Genomic DNA, 21718 nt, shown 5'->3' with positions numbered 1-21718 from the left:
AGAGCAACAGGTGTGATTTTTTTCTTTCTTCAAGCTTTTATTAAATAATCTCCTATATTTGTAGTGTTTGTACACAATTGTTTGTTTGACATGCAAATCTCCAACAGCGGATGGTGCTATTGAGCTGCAAAAGAGGGTTTTTTCAGCTTTAAGTTTCTATGAAAGTTAATACATTACTTCTAATAAATTGCATTTTACTAAATTACTTCTGATAAATTAAAGAGAATCCCGATGCTATATCAAATACATCAGTCAAATGTATCAGCTTTTAAAATATATTTTATTCTGATTGCTGTACAAGAACAAATCACATCACAACAGCGCTGACATTCATCATAGCTCCACCTCAGGAAATGATGTCACTGAACAATTTTCTGCAAAGATTTTAGCAAAATAATCTAAAGAAGTGTACAGGAAACTTTATGAACCATACATCGCCTCACATAACCAAATGAACGATGCTCATAAACTTGTGCGCTGTTGTTCTCATAATGATTCATGGTAAGTACACTTTAAAAGGGGGTTAAATATAATAGGTCAAATAAATAAATTAATATGTTAATAAAACATAAATGTGAAAACTTATTTAAAAGAACTGATTTTCATTTTATTTCATCGCAGGTGTGGAAGGTTTGAGTTTAAATCAACCTCAAAAGGTTTTGATAAAGGTAAAGGGTAAAACTGTGTCCTTCAGATGTGAGGTCACCGGCTTGAGCTCTGGTGGCTATGTTCACTGGTACCAAAAGAAAGTCGGTGAAACGTTTAAAAGAAAACTCTACATCAGTCATTCTGGGGTTGCTACAAGTGAAGCAAAAGAATATGCCTCTGAAAAAACTGGAAATTCATATGGCATAAAACTCAAAGAAATAAAGGAGGATCATGCTGGCACGTATTACTGTGCATGCTGGGATGGCAGCCACAGTGAGAGAAAGCTTTGACATCCGTGACATAAACCATGAGAGACTGTTATTCCACCACAGGAACAATGACAAAATCTAACAGTTACAAACCACAAACTCTCTGAAGAGAACCGCAAAATAGTGCGGTTTGGTGTAGCAAATATGTTTGCAGATAAAAACAACAGCAAAGAGTTAGGATGATGGTTATGAAATATAGTGGAAACGACACATGCAGGCCTTCTCAGCGCTAGAGTAGTAAGTGATGCTGTAGAACAACTTCATATTTCATAGTGCAATCTAATGTAGAGGGAATCCATGAACAGCACGCAATTCAATGCTGAGCTTCAATTCATTGAACGCAATAAAACATGGACCACTCATACGCATGTCAGCAGTGCAGTCAGTATGTTTTGAAGTCTTCGATTATTTTATTGCTTCACTCTAAAAAATGCTGGGTTAAAAACAACCCAAGTTGGGTTGAAAATGGACAAACCCAGCGATTGGGTTGTTTTAACCCAGCGGTTGGGTTAAATGTTTGCCCAACCTGCTGGGTAGTTTTATTTAAACGAACTATTGTTTAAAAATTGCTATATGGCTAGCTTAAAATGAACCCAAAATAGTTGGGAAATTAAAAACCAGATGCAATTAGAGGCAACAATAATAGACAAAAGGTGAATGTTTATTAATAAGCTTTAATATTTTATTAATATAAATTTAATAGTTTAATAGTTTATTAATATACATTTATTAATAAGCAATTTAATAAATGTTTATTGTTTAATAATTATTCTTTGAACATTAATAAATGTTAATTTTTAAACAATAGTTGAGTTAAATAAAACTACCCAGCAGGTTGGGCAAACATTTAAGCCGGTTTGCTGGGTTTGTCCATTTTCAACCCAACTTGGGTTGTTTTTAACCCAGCATTTTTTAGAGTGTTTGATTGGGTTTTAAGGAGTATATGGAAATAAACAAGCAAAAAAATTCCCTAAGACTGAGGTTAGATGAGATTATGCAACACTTCTGAGATCTGAGGATGGTAGACTATCAATAGGCAGAAATGTTTGGTTATCTTTAATGTCACTTTGTGTCGCAAATATAGCTAATGCAACTACTACTTCATGCTTTGTTTCTTTTCTTTTGGTGCTGAGGCAATCCAAACAATATCAGATATCATGTTAATTGCAGACTACTGGACATGCTCAACATTCACTCATAAAAGAATTGCAAAAATGGTACCTTTAAGGGTACAACAGCTTGTCAACTTTGTAGGTTCATATTAAGGATTAGCTCACTTCTGAATTAAAATTTCCTGATAATTTACTCACCCCATGTCATCCAAGATGTTCATGTCTTTCTTTCTTCAGTCGAAAAGAAATTAAGGTTTTTGAGGAAAACATTCCTGGATTCTTCTCCATATAGTGGACTTCAATGGGGTACAACGGGTTGAAGGTCCAAATTGTAGTTTCAGTGCAGCTTCAAAGGGCTCTACATGATCCCAGCTGAGGAATAAGGGAATAATATGGAGGAATTATATGTATTGCTACTCTAAGGTACTAATGCACCTTTTAGGGCAGGGGTATTCAATTCATGTTCCAAGAGATCTGATCCTAAACACTCAAAATAATCATCAAATATGCAAATCTTTGGCCCATAGAGTCAAAGCAGTGATGTCTAAGAATTTTTTACCAAAAAAAAAGCAAATATTTCTCCAAACTGGACATGAATAGGCCTATAAAAAAGTTAGATTAGATGTTTTAACAGGATTTTTTATTTATTTATTTATTTTACATTTAGACACCCACGTGAATGGCACATAGAAGGCCTTGGTACTGAGAAAAGAGCCCAATCACACGAAAATGCGTATCAATAGTACGAGTTTGTAATCTCGTAGAATATACGCCAAAATGAGTTTTGGCGTGCTTATGGTACGCAGTTTTTCGCGTGCATATGATAGGCCTACGCACTTTATGGCGTATTATACGTACGAACCCCCCACCCCCATCCTAACCAAGAGCGTATCATATACACGCCATAAAGTGCGTATCATATGCACGCGAAAAATCCGCGTACCATAAGCACGCCAAAACTCATTTTGGCGTATATATTCTACGAGATTACAAACTCGTACTATTGATACGCATTCTATAGTAATTTAAAAAAAATAATTTGTCTTCCCTAGCCATCTCTAATTAATTTTCCAAATTATAACATTGTTTATTATGAAATGCCCTTTATATGCTGATTAATAGCCTAATACTAAATGTATAAAAACATCTAAAGACGCCACACATTAACTGGTCAAACCTGGGTTAATAGAATTTTTCAGTCAGAGTCATCTAGGTGACAGATAAAATAATTGTTTATAAAACTGATAGTTCAGGCCCTTGATTCTGATTGGTTGAGCCACATTAGAAATTCCTGAAAACATACAGCTGACCGCATTGCATAAGTATCGCTGCGCCACTGAGAGTGTATGTTGCTGCGTCAGTCTTAGCAACGTAAACATATGTTTGTTGACCGTTCGCAAAGACCCGCCCCCTTTCGTTACTGTTGCTATGTCCGACAAGCCATGCCGATCTCTCGCCACACATCATGTTTACATACATTGCAGAGCAAAGAGGACACTGACAACATGTTGACAGACAAGACAGGTTACTTTTGACATGAAACAAATTCTCAAATTTCAAATTTTGTAATTTTTAAAGAAATTTAAACAATAAATACCATTTTGTGTGTCGTGATAGATCACTGTAGTGCCTCAGTCCAAACGGCTCGTGAACGATCATCTCTTATAGCATCAAATAAACATGAATGAACATCATAAGGAATGTTGTTTCAATCGCGGAAAGACGTCAATACACACAATTTTTCAAGTGCAAGTCCATCTACGTTAATCTGCTAACTCCCCTGACTGCTTTGCCGGACAAATTGTCAAAATTATGATTGGTTAGATCGCCTGTCAATCAAACCCCTTGGCAAAGGATTTTGTTCATTGAAGCTTACTGCATTATGTAGAAGAGAGAGAGATATTGAGTGATTTTTTTAGCATTTTCCTTCAGGTCAGTCCTATGTTCATAATAAAAAATCAATGTCCGCTGCAATCTTGTCCTTTTAACATTTAATGGATTTCCCCGTGCCCTGCTGACACTGACAGCGCTAGTCGAAGCATTTGTCATTTGCGTCTTGTTCCGTGTTCACAACAAGTTTCAATATAAAAGTCTTTGCAACTGAGTGACTCGCTCATAAAGACAATCTTTGCCGCCATCTAATGGCGTAATAATGTAATTTCTTTTGCTGTTCACGGTCAGGGACTATTTTTCCAGCGGAAGGAAGGCTTTTAAAGATTTTACTTCATGAAAGTTGCATTTATATATTTTTTTTGGCTTTAATATTTGTATTGTGTGGTAACCGTTTTATAAAAGTAATAAGCCCTGTGAAGCCGTGGTTTACAGTGAATTTATAAAAGCTAAGGAGGTTTTAGGCCTAACAACACCCCTTAGCTGTTATAAATTTACTATAAACCATGGCTTCTTGGGGGTTATTGCATTTATAAACCCTGAGTGCTTGTGGTGTGACACTTTTTTTTAGCCGCGGTCTGCCATTTGAATAACATTGTTTTAGGGGGAAAAAGAGGTAGTGATTTAAGGGTACAGCCCCAGTGACAAGCCATCGTACCTTTAAAGGTACAATTTTTACAATGTTTTTCTGAGAGTGTTCTAAAGTGGTGGAAATGAGGAAGTCCATCAATGAAATCCCAAAATCATTGGACAGGAACAAGCTTTCTCTTGGGTTAAGCTCAGAATGGGGCATGTCGCAATTGTATCTCAGATTAGCAATTAGCATGAGGACTGGAAACTCAGTAGGAATGCAACTTCCTGTTTGTTGCTCACTACAATATATTCCTCCTTCATCACAGAGCAAACACTGAATAAGATTTTCTCTGCTACTATGAATGCTCTTTTGACGCTTTCCTTTTTCCTGCTTATTCAGTTCATATGCAAAGGTGAGTCAATTATTGCTTGGAAATATAATTGAATCTGTATTATAAAACTAGTAAGAAAAAATGTAAAAAAAAAATAAAAATAAAAATAAAAATTAAAATTAAAAAAAGAAGAAGAAAATATTATGATCTAACCAAATATTCTATAGTTTGATTAGTGAGTTGCTTTTTGCAGTGGATGGAGCCGGTGAGCTGCAACAGAAAATCTCACTGACCAAAGCAGAGGAAAAGTTAGCCATTATAGACTGTCACTTCCCTTCAAACTGCTGGGACTACATCCACTGGTATCAGCAAAAAGAGGGAGAACCCTTGAAGAGGATACTGTATGCTGACATAAATGATGGATCTGCAAAAAATGATGCAGGTTTTGAGTCTATAAAATCAGAAAAGAAATCATCAAATCATTTTGCTTTGAAAATCACCAAGCTGAAAAAAGAGCATTCAGCGATGTACTACTGTGCTTGCTGGATCTCAGGCAGCACAGTGAGTATAAAAACTGAAGCCCCACACAAAAAAACCCACAACCCTTCCTCTGATGTTGATATAAATACTATCATAACATTCTAAAGCAGGGGTCTCAAACTCAAATTGTCGGGTGGCTGTCTCTGTGATTGACACCTCATAGGAGGGCCATATTATCCTTCAAGCGCAAGAAAGCGCAACATTTCAGAAAATTTTACTTTCATTTGCATTATTTCTCATTTACTTCAAATTTCATTAGGCCTACTAAAATATTTTTATACCTATACTATAAATATCTTATTTATCATACTAAATGTAAACAGCAGTGTCTCTCTCATTGTTACAGAGTGTAATTGTCACGGTTCATGGGTTCACTTACTCGCCCTCGTGTGGTTGTGGTGTGTGTTGCCTGGTTACTGATTGTGTGGGTGTCACCCACCTGATTGATTGTGATGTGCTGCCAGCTGTGTCTTGTTCTGTGTGTGCTTTATCTTGTGCGTGTCTACATGGCGTCTTTGTCAGTTCGTTGCAGGCTGTCCCGCTGTCGTGTTCTGTGTTTCACTTCCTGTTATCCTGGGGTTCTGGACCTTCGTCTTGTGCCCGCGTCTGGGTTGGATTATTCCTTGGCTTCTGATACCCGTTGCAGCCCTGCGCCACCCGGTTCATCTGCTTCAACACACCACCGCGTCAGCTCGTCTTTGTGACTGCAACGACTGCCCTTTTGGAGTGAAGTTATTGTACAGCGTATTCTGTCAATAAATCCTGTTTTACTTGCACTTGGATCCTCTCTCTGTGTTCATTTCCTGACAGTAATATAATTATATAATACTATTACTAATATAATACTATTAATTGAAATAGTCTGGTGCGACTTCTCACATCCAACAAGATATATGGAATAAAAAATCAGTAATTTAGGAACAAAACCAGCAACACTTGTGGCGTGGAGGGGTCAGAAATAAACAAAAAAACTGGAGCTATATATCAACTTTATTTTGCCAAAAAAATAAAAATGTCTCATTGTTACATACATTATTAGTTTTTAACATCTAGTGGAAGTATTTTCCCTTTATGTTAGCTTAAATAACATTAAAATCTTGGGTAAATCACTTGGGACAACAATACAATACCATATATACCTTTTCCATGTGTTTTTATGATTAATAATGACTGTTTTTGATAATTTTGTGTTAAAATTATGTAATAAAATGTAATTATTTAGGCCCTACAGTTCTTGAAACATCAGCTGTGCCAACTTTCTTTGCATGAGCAGTTTCAGGTAAAATGGGCAAGTCAAACTGCAAAGGGAAACAGCAATTTATCAATTTTAATTTTAAAACACAACTGCTTATACAGCCACATAACATTTAAACTGCATTAAACAAACATATTCATATGTGCCATTAAAAAAAAACACACATTTTGGGTGCAAACCCACATATTCAAATCTGCAATTAAAAAAGTCAATTTCTCTCATTTCCTGTCTCCTATGCTTGTCTTCTCTCTCATCCTTCCTATCATTTCCTCTCTCTTTCCTTCTCCCTCTCACCTCACTTCTCACTTCCTTTTCGTTTGCCATACTCACTGTAAATAAAATATCCACCACCATTATTATGGGAGGGGGGTCGTGGTGAGTGTGTGTATGTGTGTGTGTGTGTGTGTGTGTGTGTGCGTGTGTGTGTCGGTCGGTGTGCGAGTGTGTGCGTGTGTATGTGCGTGGGTGTGTGTGTACACACACACACAGACACACCCTCACACACACACACGTTTGTTTTTGTGAATTGTGGGGTCATTCCATAGCCGTAATGGTTTTTATACTGTACAAACTGTATTTCTCTCCCCCTACACTACCTCTACCCCTAAACCTACCCATCACAGGAAACTGTGCACACTTTTACTTTCTCACAAAAACTCATTCTGTCTGATTTATAAGCTTTTTGAAAAGTGGGGCCATGCTGTAATGTCCTCATAAGTCTGGTTTTTTTTTTGTAATACCTATGTCATACCCATGTCATTATACACATTTGTGTCCTGATATGTCACAAAAACACGCATGCACACACTCACACACGTGTATGTGTGTTTTATGAGTGAGACAGAGGAGGGCCCATTTTAGCTGAAACCATGTGCCCATTTTACCTCAGTGGGTTAAGGTAAATTGGGCTGGCAAGAAAGAAAAATATGTTTATATACCAAACTAACAGCATTATTTCTGATGGATGCCATCAAGACAGATATTATGCATATTTTTTTTATGTGCATGTTTGTTTTTTTAAAGATTTATCATCCTTATAATAGTTAAGTTAGATTTGCTATGCCAGGCTACTTACCATGCAGCTTTCTGGTGCAGTCTCGATTTGAATTATTGCACCGTCCACCATAGCAACCATAAACCAATCAAATCACCTGTTACTTGTCAAGCACAGTTATGACAACAGTTTGAAATCCTTTGCAGTCATTGGCTCTAAATTCCAGAGGGGCTGGGACCCCCAAACCTTAAATTGCCCATTTTACCTGATAGCCCATTTTACCTGGTATCACCCCATTTGTACACTCCTCTGTTTCTTGACAGACACCTGCAGCGCTTGTGCTCACACAGCTGGGCCACATTTGTCCAAGATGCCGTTTGAGCATCGGTAACGTTTAATGGCTGCATCGGACGCATTTCAGTGGTTTAAATCGGCGCTCGTGACTTAAAGTCTAGTGCTTTTACTGTAATTTAGGCAAGCGCGCTCATAATAGAAGCGATTGAGAGCGCGGCTCATGGTTGCATAGCAACGACAGACGGAGAGGAGAATGCGGCGCGGCCGCTTATGTGACGCGATATGTGAATGCCCCTTAGAACGGCGACTTTTTCTTTGCATATCAGACAGGTAGCAACTAGAGAATAATAATAATAATAATCATTTCGCGGGCCGGATTATGTTTTATTTTTGAGATCAGTTGCGGGCCGGGTAGAGGGGGTGGGCGGCCGTAAATGGCCCACGGGCCGGCAGTTTGAGACCACTGTTCTAAAGAATTACCCTGAAAGATTAACAGGGTTTCTGTCATTCTTACGAAGCGCAGGATGTATTTTTATGTTGCCTCTGTCTTTCTGCTGCGACATAATCTAATGCTTTCTATATATATATATTGTTAATATCAGTTAATATTTATATACATTGAAAAACATTATTTTACCCCCCAAACTATCAAGTAACAACAGGAGTGTACACAACTTTGCAAAAAAAAAAAAAGAAAAAATTCAAACACATTTTTCAAGTTAAAATATCATATCATTAAATCTTGAATATATTTATGAATAGCCTTTATTTGACTTGAACTAACTGTGCCTTTTCATAAATAGGGTCAAACTTACTGACTTGAATCCAAAAGAGAAAGATCCAAACATAGTGTGAACCTGTATCTAAAACCTCAATTCAAACTCAGATTAGCATGAGGACAGGAAACTCAGTAGTACTGCAACTTCCTGTGTTTTGTTCAAAGAAATAAATTCCACCATCATCCCAGAGAAAAGACAGAATCTCAGTATATTAAATCTGCCATCATGAGTCCTCGGCCGCAATTATTCTTTTTGCTGTTTATTCTCCTTACATGTAAAGGTAAGTGTTTAATGTGTGGCCATATCATCGTCATATCATCTTTAAACCTTTTTAAATTTAAACTTTTAAAACCAGAAAATATTAGCTCAAATAATTGTGTATCATTACATTACCTTATGATCTATTCCCCATATATATATGAAAAGGTAGTTTGATTTGTGATTGTTGTGTTGTTGCTTTTTGCAGTGGATGGAGCCGGTGAGCTGCAACAGAAAATCTCACTGACCAAAGCAGAGGACAAGTTAGCCATTATAGACTGTCAATTACATTTAAACTGCTGGGACTACATCCACTGGTATCAGCAAAAAGAGGGAGAACCCTTGAAGAGAATTCTCTATGTTAATATAAACGATGGATCTGCAAAAAATGATGCAGGTTTTGAGTCTATAAAATCAGAAAAGAAATCTTCAAATCATTTTGCTTTGAAAATCACCAAGCTGCAAAAACAGCATTCAGCGATGTACTACTGTGCTTGCTGGATAGGCAGCACAGTGAGTATAAAAACTGAAGCCCTGTGCAAAAAACCCACAACCCTTCCCATTAATGTTGTATCTGTCTTTCTGTGCAACAGAATGAGATGCCTCCACTGAAAAAAACTTGAGAACATCCTGAAAAAATATATTAGATTTTTTTTGCTGACAAATTTACAGTAAATTATTGTCCTGTCCTGCATGCAGAGTAATGAAAGAACAAACCCCAAACAAATAAATATTTTTTGTACAGTTATACAAAGCATAAAAAGCAACCATAACTAAGTATTAAGTAACACATGTACATAACTTTGCAAAAAAATTGCAAACATATTTTTCAAAGTTAAAAATATCATATATCATTAAATCATGAATAGCTCATAAGTTTGGTTAACTTGACAAACTGTGCCTTAAAGGATCAAAAACCTCAATACAAACTCATGAGCACAGGAAATAGCACTGCAACTTCCTGTTTTTGCTCAGAAATTAACTTTACCATCATCCCAGAGAAAAGACAGAAGCTCAGTATCTTAAATCTGCCATCATGAGTCCTTGGCTGCAATTATTCTTTTTACTGTTTGTTCTCCTAATATGTAAAGGTAAGTGTTTAATATGTGGCCATATCATCTTTATATCACCATTGTTCTATGTAACCATAAATATATTTTTAACCAAAAAAATATTAGCTTGATTTGTTAGTTTAATTTGTGAGTTGCAACTTTTTGCAGTGGATGGAGCCATTGAGCTCCAACAGAAAATCTCACTGACTAAAGCAGAGGACAAGTTAGCCATTATAGACTGTCGCTTCCCTTCAGACTGCTGGGGCTACATCCACTGGTATCAGCAAAAAGAAGGAAAACCCTTTAAGAGGATACTGTATGCTGACAAAAATGATGGATCTGCAAAAAATGATGCTGGATTTGAGTCCATAAAATCAGAAAAGAAGGCTTCAAATCATTTTGCTTTGAAAATCACCAAGCTGAAAAAAGAGCATTCAGCGATGTACTACTGTGCTTGCTGGGAATGGAGTTCAGTCAGCACAGTACATATAAATACTGAAGCCCTGTGCAAAAACTTTGCAATATTCCTGTCTTGACCAAAGACCACAAACCTTTCTCTGAATGTTATATTAACATAATTGTACTAGTTCAAACATTAGATCATGGTGCTACTACTGCTAATAACACCAAAATTATGGGTTTTGATTCCCAAGGAATCAATCAACTACTAAAATGTATATCTTGAATGCAATGGAATGCATATATATATATATATATTTTTTTTAATAAATGGGCAACAAGCCTTACTTTATGGCAGAAATAAACAGAGTAAACAGATTTCACTCACTGATCTTAAATGAGGGGATCTGAGCTGTCATGTCTGCATACTGAACCTCAATGAGGACACAGGAAACTCAACAGCACTGCAGCCTCCCATTAAATCATACAGCCACTGCTGGAAAGGGTTAAAATATGCAAAAATGCTTGAAAACTGATGAATCTGCAGGAGCTTAAGGATTTTTCTGAAGAACAGATCTCAGTTTAACTGCTCAGGACAAACATAATGTAGATATAATTAATTTTGAAGTTTTATTAAGTTATAATAAATTAGCACTTTTGTCATTTTTTACAAGATGGACAAAATTTGTCACAAAAAAAGTCATCAGTTTTACAAATGAAACTTTTGGTTAACGAAAAATTTTTAAACAGTAACAGGCATAGTAGTTATGCAAAAGGACATCAAACATTTTATATTTAGTACAGTTTTTAAAATATACAAATTTTCCATGTTTTATACAGTTGTACGAATGACAGTCAGGACATGCGTGTGAAGAAAACATTAATTTTTCAAATTAAAAGAATGTTACTTTGTTCACAAACATGTGGTTTGAATGTCTGGGTCACATCCTTATTTGACCACATACTTGATCCAAAATTCTTTATATTGGTTACTCCGAATGACATTGAAATTCATTTTTGATATTCTTTCTTAACAAAGCAATGACTTCTACTCATAATTCTAATATCATTTTGCACTATGTTGATATATGATGTTATAAATGTCAGAATAAAAAATAAACATCTTTTATGAACTTCATAAACTTTATATCAAAAAAATTATCTTACTCAGGACAGTACTAAACAAAAAATAACATGCATTTTTTATTATCCCTCTTGTTTTATTAAAATAATTCTCATTTTCACAGATTCTGCAAGGGGTTCACATACTTTTTCATGCCACTGTAGTCGATAATTTTATCCATTAAAACTCATCTTTGATCACCAAAATGACATATTTAAATGTTTTTTTCAGTGATTTTTTTTAAGCCTTAAATTAGCTTGAATGTAACTCTACACCCTTGCCTCATTTAGTATACACGGATCAATGAATATGCTAATTAGCCCCGCCTCCACTTACTCACGCCAGCTCAGAGATCCACTCGGTCAACTTACTGAGGTAAACGCTGCACAATGGTATCGCCCTTTACAACTTCGGACACATAATGGTTATTAATATGATTAGCCTTTTGCATTACTACGTTATCAAACAGCTAATAATGTGTTGCTAATGTTACACAAACCATGTTCACATTCACGACAGCTGCCTTCTAACAATCATATCCTTACAAACGCTTTGAACAACTCATATAGTCATAAGTCATATAGTTCATAATATCATCGTAATATACATCATAGACCCGCCATATTGCTTTTTTCTTATTTCACTGAAGTGTTAAGAAGAAAATACTCAGCAATGGTGTTGACATATGAATTTGCACATGGTTTGTCTTAAAGCATATTAAAAACACCACATAGACATATGAACAACATTAAAAACTTGATTTTCACCAACGGGGTCTTTAAATGCTGTCTAGACATTGAAAATATACATCCCCTGCTGGTGAAACTGTGGTAATATTTTGCACATGAAGAAATTAGAGTTCACAAATGTCTACAAACATACACAGTCTAAGCTGCTCAAGGATCAACATTGCATTTCTTTTCCAAGAAAAAATACCACATTGTGTGTCAATCAGATTCATTACCAATATTTTTGTACAATAGCGTATTGTTAGAGAAAAATCTTATAAGTACATATTAGTGTAATACTGAAGGACAGAGTAGAAGCTGTGGAATCTGTCACATCTGAATCATGAACCACAAAACGAACTCAGATTAGCACGAGGGCCGGAAACTTAATTTCATAAACTTCCCATATGATCTCCCCTCATCACAGGATGAAGACAGAAGCTCTCCAGACACTCCCTGCCATCATGACTCTTCAAATGCAGTTATGCTTTTTGTTTCTTATTAACATTTTATGTATAGGTAAGTTTTTTTATTTTAATCATTTTTATCACACCATAATTTTGTGTGTTATCACAAAACGCTAATATGATAATCTTTATTAATTTTACATTTATGTTGGCTATCTTACCTTGGGTAACATACTGTTATGCTATTTTTTTGTAGTTGATGGAAACGTGGAGTTGCAGCAGAAAATCTCCTCGACCAAATCTGTGGATAAGACAGTTGTTATAGACTGTCATTATCCTTCAGACTGCAGTGGCTACATTCACTGGTATCAACTAAAAGAGGGAAAAACCTTAAAAAGAATACTGTATTCATCAATCTCAGATGGAAGCACTTACAATGATGCTGGTTTTGAATTGTTTAAAGTAAATAAGAAAGGGTCAAATCTGGCTCTGAAAATATCTGAACTAAAAAAAGAGCATTCAGCGATGTATTACTGTGCTTGCTGGGTCTCAGGCAGCACAGTAGTTATAAATACTGAAACCCTGTACAAAAACTCAGCAGGCTTTCTGTTTAATCTGAAACCACAAACCACAATATTTTACAACCATTTGCTAAAAAAATGAAACGATCCATTTCTTTCAGCCCTAATATATTAATTCACCCCAAAGAGTGTTTGCTGATCCTCAGCATTCGAGGAAAGAGGGTTTAAAATGGGTTATGAATTAAGTTTAGACTGATGAAGGACAAATGTGATGTTGAACGGTAAGAAACATCAATAGGCTTTAGGATTCAAGGAATTAAAGTTGCAGAGATTAGTTGAAACAGACCCGTTGCTTAAATTAATTCATTAATATTAAATATTTTACTCAGCTTCTAGGGGGTCCCCTTTTGGCCACATGCCCTGGACAATAATCCCGTTTCCGCTGTCTGTCTGGCCTAAAACGTGTTCAAAGTGTGTCGCAGGACTTGTAAACAAACTATTGCAGCCCCTACTGGTAAGAGTGTGACATGACACTGTACAGAACACTTGCTGGATATATTCACCACAGAAGTAAATTAAGAGTTTTAGCACTCCAGTGATGAAAAATGATGACTGATATAGCTTTTTACTTTCTTTGTTAGTATTTTAAAAAGTATACAGGGATATTCTTAAACAATGTACATGAGGAAACTGCAGATTCTCCTCTGCACAAACTCTGTCTTTTTGTTTAGGAGTAAATGACTGTGGGAGACAAGAAAGTCTTCGGTTCGGGTACAAGACTATATGTGACAGGTAAGACAAAATTCACATTATTATGGTCTACTAAACCTGTTTTAAGCATTTTAACGTTAGTTGCATAGAAATTATTTCTGTAATTCAGCTGCAACTCAGAGTTGAATAACTCTTTAGAGATTCCAGCAATTCCATCTGGAGTGCTTGATTATGTTTATATAAAACAGGAGAAATTTTGTTAAAGGGATAGTTCACTCAAAAATAAAAATGTTGTCATCATTTGCTCACCTTCATATCATTATAAACTGGCATGACTTTCTTTCCTCTGTGGAACACAAAAGAAGATATTTTGAAACATGTGTCAGTGTTTGTTTGTCCATATAATGAAAGTAAAGGGATTCAATGTTGTTTTGAACTGCACTGGCTTTTACTGCATGGACAAAAACTGCTGAAACATTCTTCAAAATATATTTTGTGTTCTACAGAAAAATGCATTTTTTTAAATATAAAGTCATACAGGTTTGGAGGGCGATTATGACAAAATTAGTATTTTGGGGTGATCCCATTAAACTAGTGTAGATCATCGGGAACAGTGGTCTTCATCAACTATACCAGGCTATTTGTAATAGACTTAATCTGAGTGGGCAACTTGATCAAAAGGTTTGGAACAGGAACACGGCTGATAGTAACTGGTAAGAAACTGTCCGAATTTCTTCAGACAAAAGAAGATATTTAGAAATGTTCATCAGTGTTTGTCCATATAATGAAAGTAAAGGGTTTCAATGTTGTTTTGAACTGCACTGGCTTTTATTGTTTGGACAAAAACTGTTGAAACATTCTTCAAAATAAATTTTGTGTTCCACAGAAAAATAATTTTTTTTAAATATAAAGTCATACAAGATTGGAACGACATGATGGCAATGATGACAAAATGTGTGTTTTTGGGTGATCGATAACATTAAAATGGTGTAGATCATCAGGAACAGTGGTCTTAATCAACTAAACCAGGCTAGAAGTTTTGCTTTATTCATTAGTATTTGTAATAGACTTAATCTGAGTGGGCAACTGGATCAAAAGGTTTGGAACAGGAACACGGCTGATAGTAACTGGTAAGAAACCGTCCGAATTTCTTCAGACAAAAGAAGATATTTAGAAATGTTCATCAGTGTTTGTCCATAAAATGAAAGAAAGGGGTTTCAATGTTGTTTTGAACTGCACTGGCTTTTATTGTATGGACAAACACTGTTGAATCTTTCTTCAAAAAATATTTTGTGTTCTACAAAAAAATGCAGTTTTTTTTTTCTTTTTGTGTGAACTAAAAGATGAACTAAAATGATTTTTTTGTGTGTGAACTATCCCTTTAAAATAGTGTAGATCATCAGGAACAGTGATATAACAGTGATATAAAACTAAACCTGCTTAGAAGTTTTGCTTTATTCATTAGTATTTGTAATAGACTTAATCTGAGTGGGCAACGCAATCAAAAGGTTTGGAACAGGAACACGGCTGATAGTAACTGGTAAGAAACTGTCAGAATTTCTTCAGACAAAAAAAGATATTTGGAAATGTTCATCAGTGTTTGTCCATAAAATGAAAGTAAAGGGTTTCAATGTTGTTTTGAACTGCACTGGCTTTTATTGTTTGGACAAAAAACTGTTAAAACATTCTTCAAAATAAATTTTGTGTTCCACAGAAAAATAATTTTTTTAAAAATATAAAGTCATACAAGATTGGAACGACATGAGGGCGATGATGACAAAATGTGTGTTTTTGGGTGATCGATAACATTAAAATAGTGTAGATCATCAGAAACAGTGGTCTTAATCAACTAAACCAGGCTAGAAGTTTTGCTTTATTCATTAGTATTTGTAATAGACTTAATCTGAGTGGGCTACTGGATCAAAAGGTTTGGAACAGGAACACGGCTGATAGTAACTGGTAAGAAACCGTCCGAATTTCTTCAGACAAAAGAAGATATTTAGAAATGTTCATCAGTGTTTGTCCATAAAATGAAAGAAAGGGGTTTCAGTGTTGTTTTGAACTGCAGTGGCTTTTATTGTATGGACAAACACTGTTGAATCTTTCTTCAAAAAATATTTTGTGTTCTACAAAAAAATTCAGTTTTTTTTTTCTTTTTGTGTGAACTAAAAGATGAACTAAAATGTTTTTTTTGTGTGTGTGTGTGAACTATCCCTTTAAAATAGTGTAGATCACCAGGAACAGTGATATAACAGTGATATAAAACTAAACCAGGCTAGAAGTTTTGCTTTATTCATTAGTATTTGTAATAGACTTAATCTGAGTGGGCAACTATATCAAAAGGTTTGGAACAGGAACACGGCTGATAGTAACTGGTAAGAAACCGTCCGAATTTCTTCAGACAAAAGAAGATATTTAGAAATGTTCATCAGTGTTTGTCCATAAAATGAAAGAAAGGGTTTCAGTGTTGTTTTGAACTGCAGTGGCTTTTATTGTATGGACAAACACTGTTGAATCTTTCTTCAAAAAATATTTTGTGTTCTACAAAAAAATTCAGTTTTTTTTTTCTTTTTGTGTGAACTAAAAGATGAACTAAAATGTTTTTTTTTGTGTGTGTGTGTGAACTATCCCTTTAAAATAGTGTAGATCACCAGGAACAGTGATATAACAGTGATATAAAACTAAACCAGGCTAGAAGTTTTGCTTTATTCATTAGTATTTGTAATAGACTTAATCTGAGTGGGCAACTATATCAAAAGGTTTGGAACAGGAACACGGCTGATAGTAACTGGTAAGAAACCGTCCGAATTTCTTCAGACAAAAGAAGATATTTAGAAATGTTCATCAGTGTTTGTCCATAAAATGAAAGAAAGGGGTTTCAGTGTTGTTTTGAACTGCAGTGGCTTTTATTGTATGGACAAACACTGTTGAATCTTTCTTCAAAAAATATTTTGTGTTCTACAAAAAAATTCAGTTTTTTTTTTTCTTTTTGTGTGAACTAAAAGATGAACTAAAATGTTTTTTTTTGTGTGTGTGTGAACTATCCCTTTAAAATAGTGTAGATCACCAGGAACAGTGATATAACAGTGATATAAAACTAAACCAGGCTAGAAGTTTTGCTTTATTCATTAGTATTTGTAATAGACTTAATCTGAGTGGGCAACTATATCAAAAGGTTTGGAACAGGAACACGGCTGATAGTAACTGGTAAGAAACCGTCAGAATTTCTTCAAACAAAAGAAGATATTTAGAAATGTTCATCAGTGTTTGTTTGTCCATACAATGAAAGTAAAGGGTTTCAATGTTGTTTTGAACTGCTATTGTATGGACAAAAACTGCTGAAACATTCTTATATCAAAATATATTTTGTGTTCTACAGAAAAATGCATTTTTTAATTTAAAGTCATACAGGTTTTGAACGGCATGAGGGCGATGATGACAAAAGTTTTATTTTTGTGTGAACTATCCCTTTAAAATAGTGTAGATCATCAGAAACAGTGGTCTTAATCAACTAAACCAGGCTAGAAGTTTTGCTTTATTCATTAGTATTTGTAATAGACTTAATCTGAGTGGGCAACTATAGGATCAAAAGGTTTGGAACAGGAACACGGCTGATAGTAACTGGTAAGAAACTGTCAGAATTTCTTCAGACAAAAGAAGATATTTAGAAATGTTCATCAGTGTTTGTCCATACAATGAAAGTAAAGGGTTTCAATGTTGTTTTGAACTGCACTGGCTTTTATTGTTTGGACAAAAAACTGTTAAAACATTCTTCAAAATAAATTTTGTGTTCCACAGAAAAATAATTTTTTTAAAAATATAAAGTCATACAAGATTGGAACGACATGAGGGCGATGATGACAAAATGTGTGTTTTTGGGTGATCGATAACATTAAAATAGTGTAGATCATCAGAAACAGTGGTCTTAATCAACTAAACCAGGCTAGAAGTTTTGCTTTATTCATTAGTATTTGTAATAGACTTAATCTGAGTGGGCTACTGGATCAAAAGGTTTGGAACAGGAACACGGCTGATAGTAACTGGTAAGAAACCGTCCGAATTTCTTCAGACAAAAGAAGATATTTAGAAATGTTCATCAGTGTTTGTCCATAAAATGAAAGAAAGGGGTTTCAGTGTTGTTTTGAACTGCAGTGGCTTTTATTGTATGGACAAACACTGTTGAATCTTTCTTCAAAAAATATTTTGTGTTCTACAAAAAAATTCAGTTTTTTTTTTTCTTTTTGTGTGAACTAAAAGATGAACTAAAATGTTTTTTTTTTTGTGTGTGTGTGTGAACTATCCCTTTAAAATAGTGTAGATCACCAGGAACAGTGATATAACAGTGATATAAAACTAAACCAGGCTAGAAGTTTTGCTTTATTCATTAGTATTTGTAATAGACTTAATCTGAGTGGGCAACGCAATCAAAAGGTTTGGAACAGGAACACGGCTGATAGTAACTGGTAAGAAACCATCAGAATTTCTTCAAACAAAAGAAGATATTTAGAAATGTTCATCAGTGTTTGTTTGTCCATACAATGAAAGTAAAGGGTTTCAATGTTGTTTTGAACTGCTATTGTATGGACAAAAACTGCTGAAACATTCTTATATCAAAATATATTTTGTGTTCTACAGAAAAATGCATTTTTTAATTTAAAGTCATACAGGTTTTGAACGGCATGAGGGCGATGATGACAAAAGTTTTATTTTTGTGTGAACTATCCCTTTAAAATAGTGTAGATCATCAGAAACAGTGGTCTTAATCAACTAAACCAGGCTAGAAGTTTTGCTTTATTCATTAGTATTTGTAATAGACTTAATCTGAGTGGGCAACTATAGGATCAAAAGGTTTGGAACAGGAACACGGCTGATAGTAACTGGTAAGAAACTGTCAGAATTTCTTCAGACAAAAGAAGATATTAAAAATGTTCATCAGTGTTTGTTTGTCCATACAATGAAAGTAAAGGGTTTCAATGTTGTTTTGAACTGCTATTGTATGGACAAAAACTGCTGAAACATTCTTCAAAATATATTTGGTGTTCTACCGAAAAATGCAGGATTTTTTAATAAAGTCATACAGGTTTGAAACAGCATGAGGGCGATGATGACAAAATGATTCTTTTTGTGTGAACTATCCCTTTAAAATAGTGTAGATCATCAGGAACAGTGGTCTTAATCAACTGAACCAGGCTAGAAGTTTTGCTTTATTCAGAAATATTTGCAATAGACTTAATCAGAATTTCAGAATTTCTTCAAATTCATAAAATCATGTAATTTCCAAGTGAAAACTTTCTAAAGTCACCCTCTATTTGTTTCTTATCTCATTTGCTTATTGATCACTGAAGTCATGTTCAACATGTGTTTCTCTTAAGAACCAAAGGGAGACACGGTCATTGCGCCGAAGGTATCGGCATACCTACCATCAAGAAAAACAAGTGGCAAACAGGCAATGTTATGCCAGGCCCGTGAAATGTTTCCTGACTTGGTGACATTCACCTGGAAAAAGAAGAGCAATACAGGAGCTTGGACGGATGTATCGAAGGCTGATGTTGTGGAACAGAGTAACGTTAATTCTCAAAATACAAGAGTCACCTCCGTGACAAGTATGATGATTGTAGATGGAAGCACGGCTGGAGAAAATCTCTACAAATGTATTGTTAACCATGAAGGAGGCAAGGCTCACGATATTGAACTGAAGAAAGGTAATTTGAGGAAACTCCTATTTGCTACATTCATGTGTTAGACTCCTTAGAAAGAAAGTTGCAGATAGAATCATGAGCTTTGATTATAAATCATATAAAAACTTATTTTAAAAACCTTTATTTAAAAAATAAAGTAAAAGTACATGATTTCTAATTTTCTATTCATTTGCATTAATATAACAAAAAATGAATAGAAAATTAATAAAAATCATGTACTTTTAATTCTAATTAACTCTGTTCTGTATCTATATACTGTATTGTATTGTATAATATACACTGTATTGTTATATTTCAGATAACAAAGAGTCAGCAAACAAACCGAATGAGCCAGACCCAACATGCCCACCCAACACTGATGACACTGCGGAGACCTTTAAAAATCAGATATCAGGTGAATAAATAAAAATGAATATATAAATGAATTTGCAAATTAGGATGGATTTTGAACTAATTATTTTTGTATTTAAAAATCCAAGCCAACATTTAAATGAATACATTGCACATTCAAATCAGTTAAAATCAAAGTAAAATAATTCATATCGCATGCAAAACTCCATCTAAACTTAATGGTAAACTTTAAAGAATACACGTTTTCAAATATATATATATATATATATATATATATATATATATATATAAAACCTAAAATCTTAATGTTGATCAAAAACAAAATGTTCAGAGACATGTTATGCCTCAACAACCTATGTACAGCATAAAAAAAAATTACTGACATATAAATGTTTCATCAAAGCAAATTTGTTTTTTGTTTTATTACAGGCAATTCGGAGCAAATGCCCAGTCTGTACCTGTTTGTCTACGCGTATGGTGTCATGCTTATGAAGAATGGACTATATTTTTGTGCCATCTCTATCTTTCTATTAAAGAGAAAATTTGGAAAGAAAGAATAAAGCTCTTATAAATGCATAAGATAAACATCAAGCAAACAAAGATGTATCATATAGAGTATGTTTAGCTGATTTCTAAAGAATAAAGGCATATCTGTTAACTTTGCTTAAATGAATTGTTTTTAAATGTAGTTGTTGTAGATCAGCTTTGCACAACTGGGTAAAACTTTACAATAAGGTTCATTAGTTAAACATGAACTAATAATGAACTGCTCTGATACAGCATTTATTAATCTTTTAATAATACATTATTAAAATCTTGTTAGCATTAGTTAATGCACTGTGAACTAACATGAACAAACAATGAACAACTGGATTTTCATTAACTAACGTTAACAAAGATTAATAAATACAGTAACAAATGTATTGCTCATGGTTAGTTCATGATAGTTAATAAATTAACTAATGAACCTTATTGTAAAGTGTTATGCACGACTGTTTTATTTTTTCATCTTTGAAATGCAATATTTTGATATACCAAGTGTATAATATACCAACATTTTTAAATGTTTTGTATCTGTCTTTGTGGCATTCTTTGAATTTGTTAAATAAAATCTGACAAACATTTCTTCTTCTCGCTCATAAATAAAAATGTTACTTTCATAGTAAAATGAATTCTCTACAAATGCACTTTATGCATTATGAATAATGAAATAAATTACTAAAGTTAAAAAAAATCTTATCTTAAAAATGAAATGAAATTATCATATAAAAAAGTTGATTGCCTAGACATTATTTTAGAAATATTGTATGAATATTTATCCAAATACCAATACAATATGTAGCAGATACATATTTAATTATGTGCCAAAACTTAATTGAATAAAATACAGTAAAATAATAATAAACTGACTATACAATTTAAAAAAAACTTTTTTAAGATTTATGCAATTTAATTAACAGTAAAACTCCATCAAATTGAATAGAATAATTCTTACATATTTTAAGTGGTAACACTTTACAATAAGGTTCATTAGTTAAACATTAGTTAATATATTAATAACATGAACTAACCATGAGAAATACATTTGTTACTGTATTTACTAATCTTCGTTAACGTTAGTTAATGAAAATACAGTTGTTCATTGTTTGTTCATGTTAGTTCACAGTGCATTAACTAATGATTTTAATAATGTATTAGTAATTGTTGAAATTAACATTAATAAATGCTGTAGAAATGTAGTTCACTATTAGTTCACGTTAACTAACGAACCTTATTGTAAAGT

General features: G+C 34.1%; 1 protein-coding gene across 1 annotated transcript; it reads left to right on the top strand.

The window, feature by feature from the left end:
* The first annotated feature begins 394 nt into the window (after positions 1-394).
* LOC125250121 (immunoglobulin lambda-1 light chain-like) lies at positions 395-21059 on the top strand. The gene is made up of 6 exons (XM_048162513.1): positions 395-501; positions 622-921; positions 14965-15015; positions 19258-19587; positions 19883-19978; positions 20365-21059. The coding sequence occupies exons 1-6, from the start codon at positions 459-461 to the stop codon at positions 20493-20495; spliced, it is 951 nt and encodes a 316-aa protein (XP_048018470.1). The 5' UTR covers positions 395-458; the 3' UTR covers positions 20496-21059.
* The last annotated feature ends 659 nt before the right edge of the window (positions 21060-21718 follow it).

This window comes from Megalobrama amblycephala, linkage group LG17 (genome assembly GCF_018812025.1).
Source record: "Megalobrama amblycephala isolate DHTTF-2021 linkage group LG17, ASM1881202v1, whole genome shotgun sequence".
Classification (NCBI taxonomy): domain Eukaryota; kingdom Metazoa; phylum Chordata; class Actinopteri; order Cypriniformes; family Xenocyprididae; genus Megalobrama; species Megalobrama amblycephala.
The sequence above is the reverse complement of the archived record's forward strand: the minus strand, read 5'-3'. Positions and strand labels throughout refer to the sequence as shown.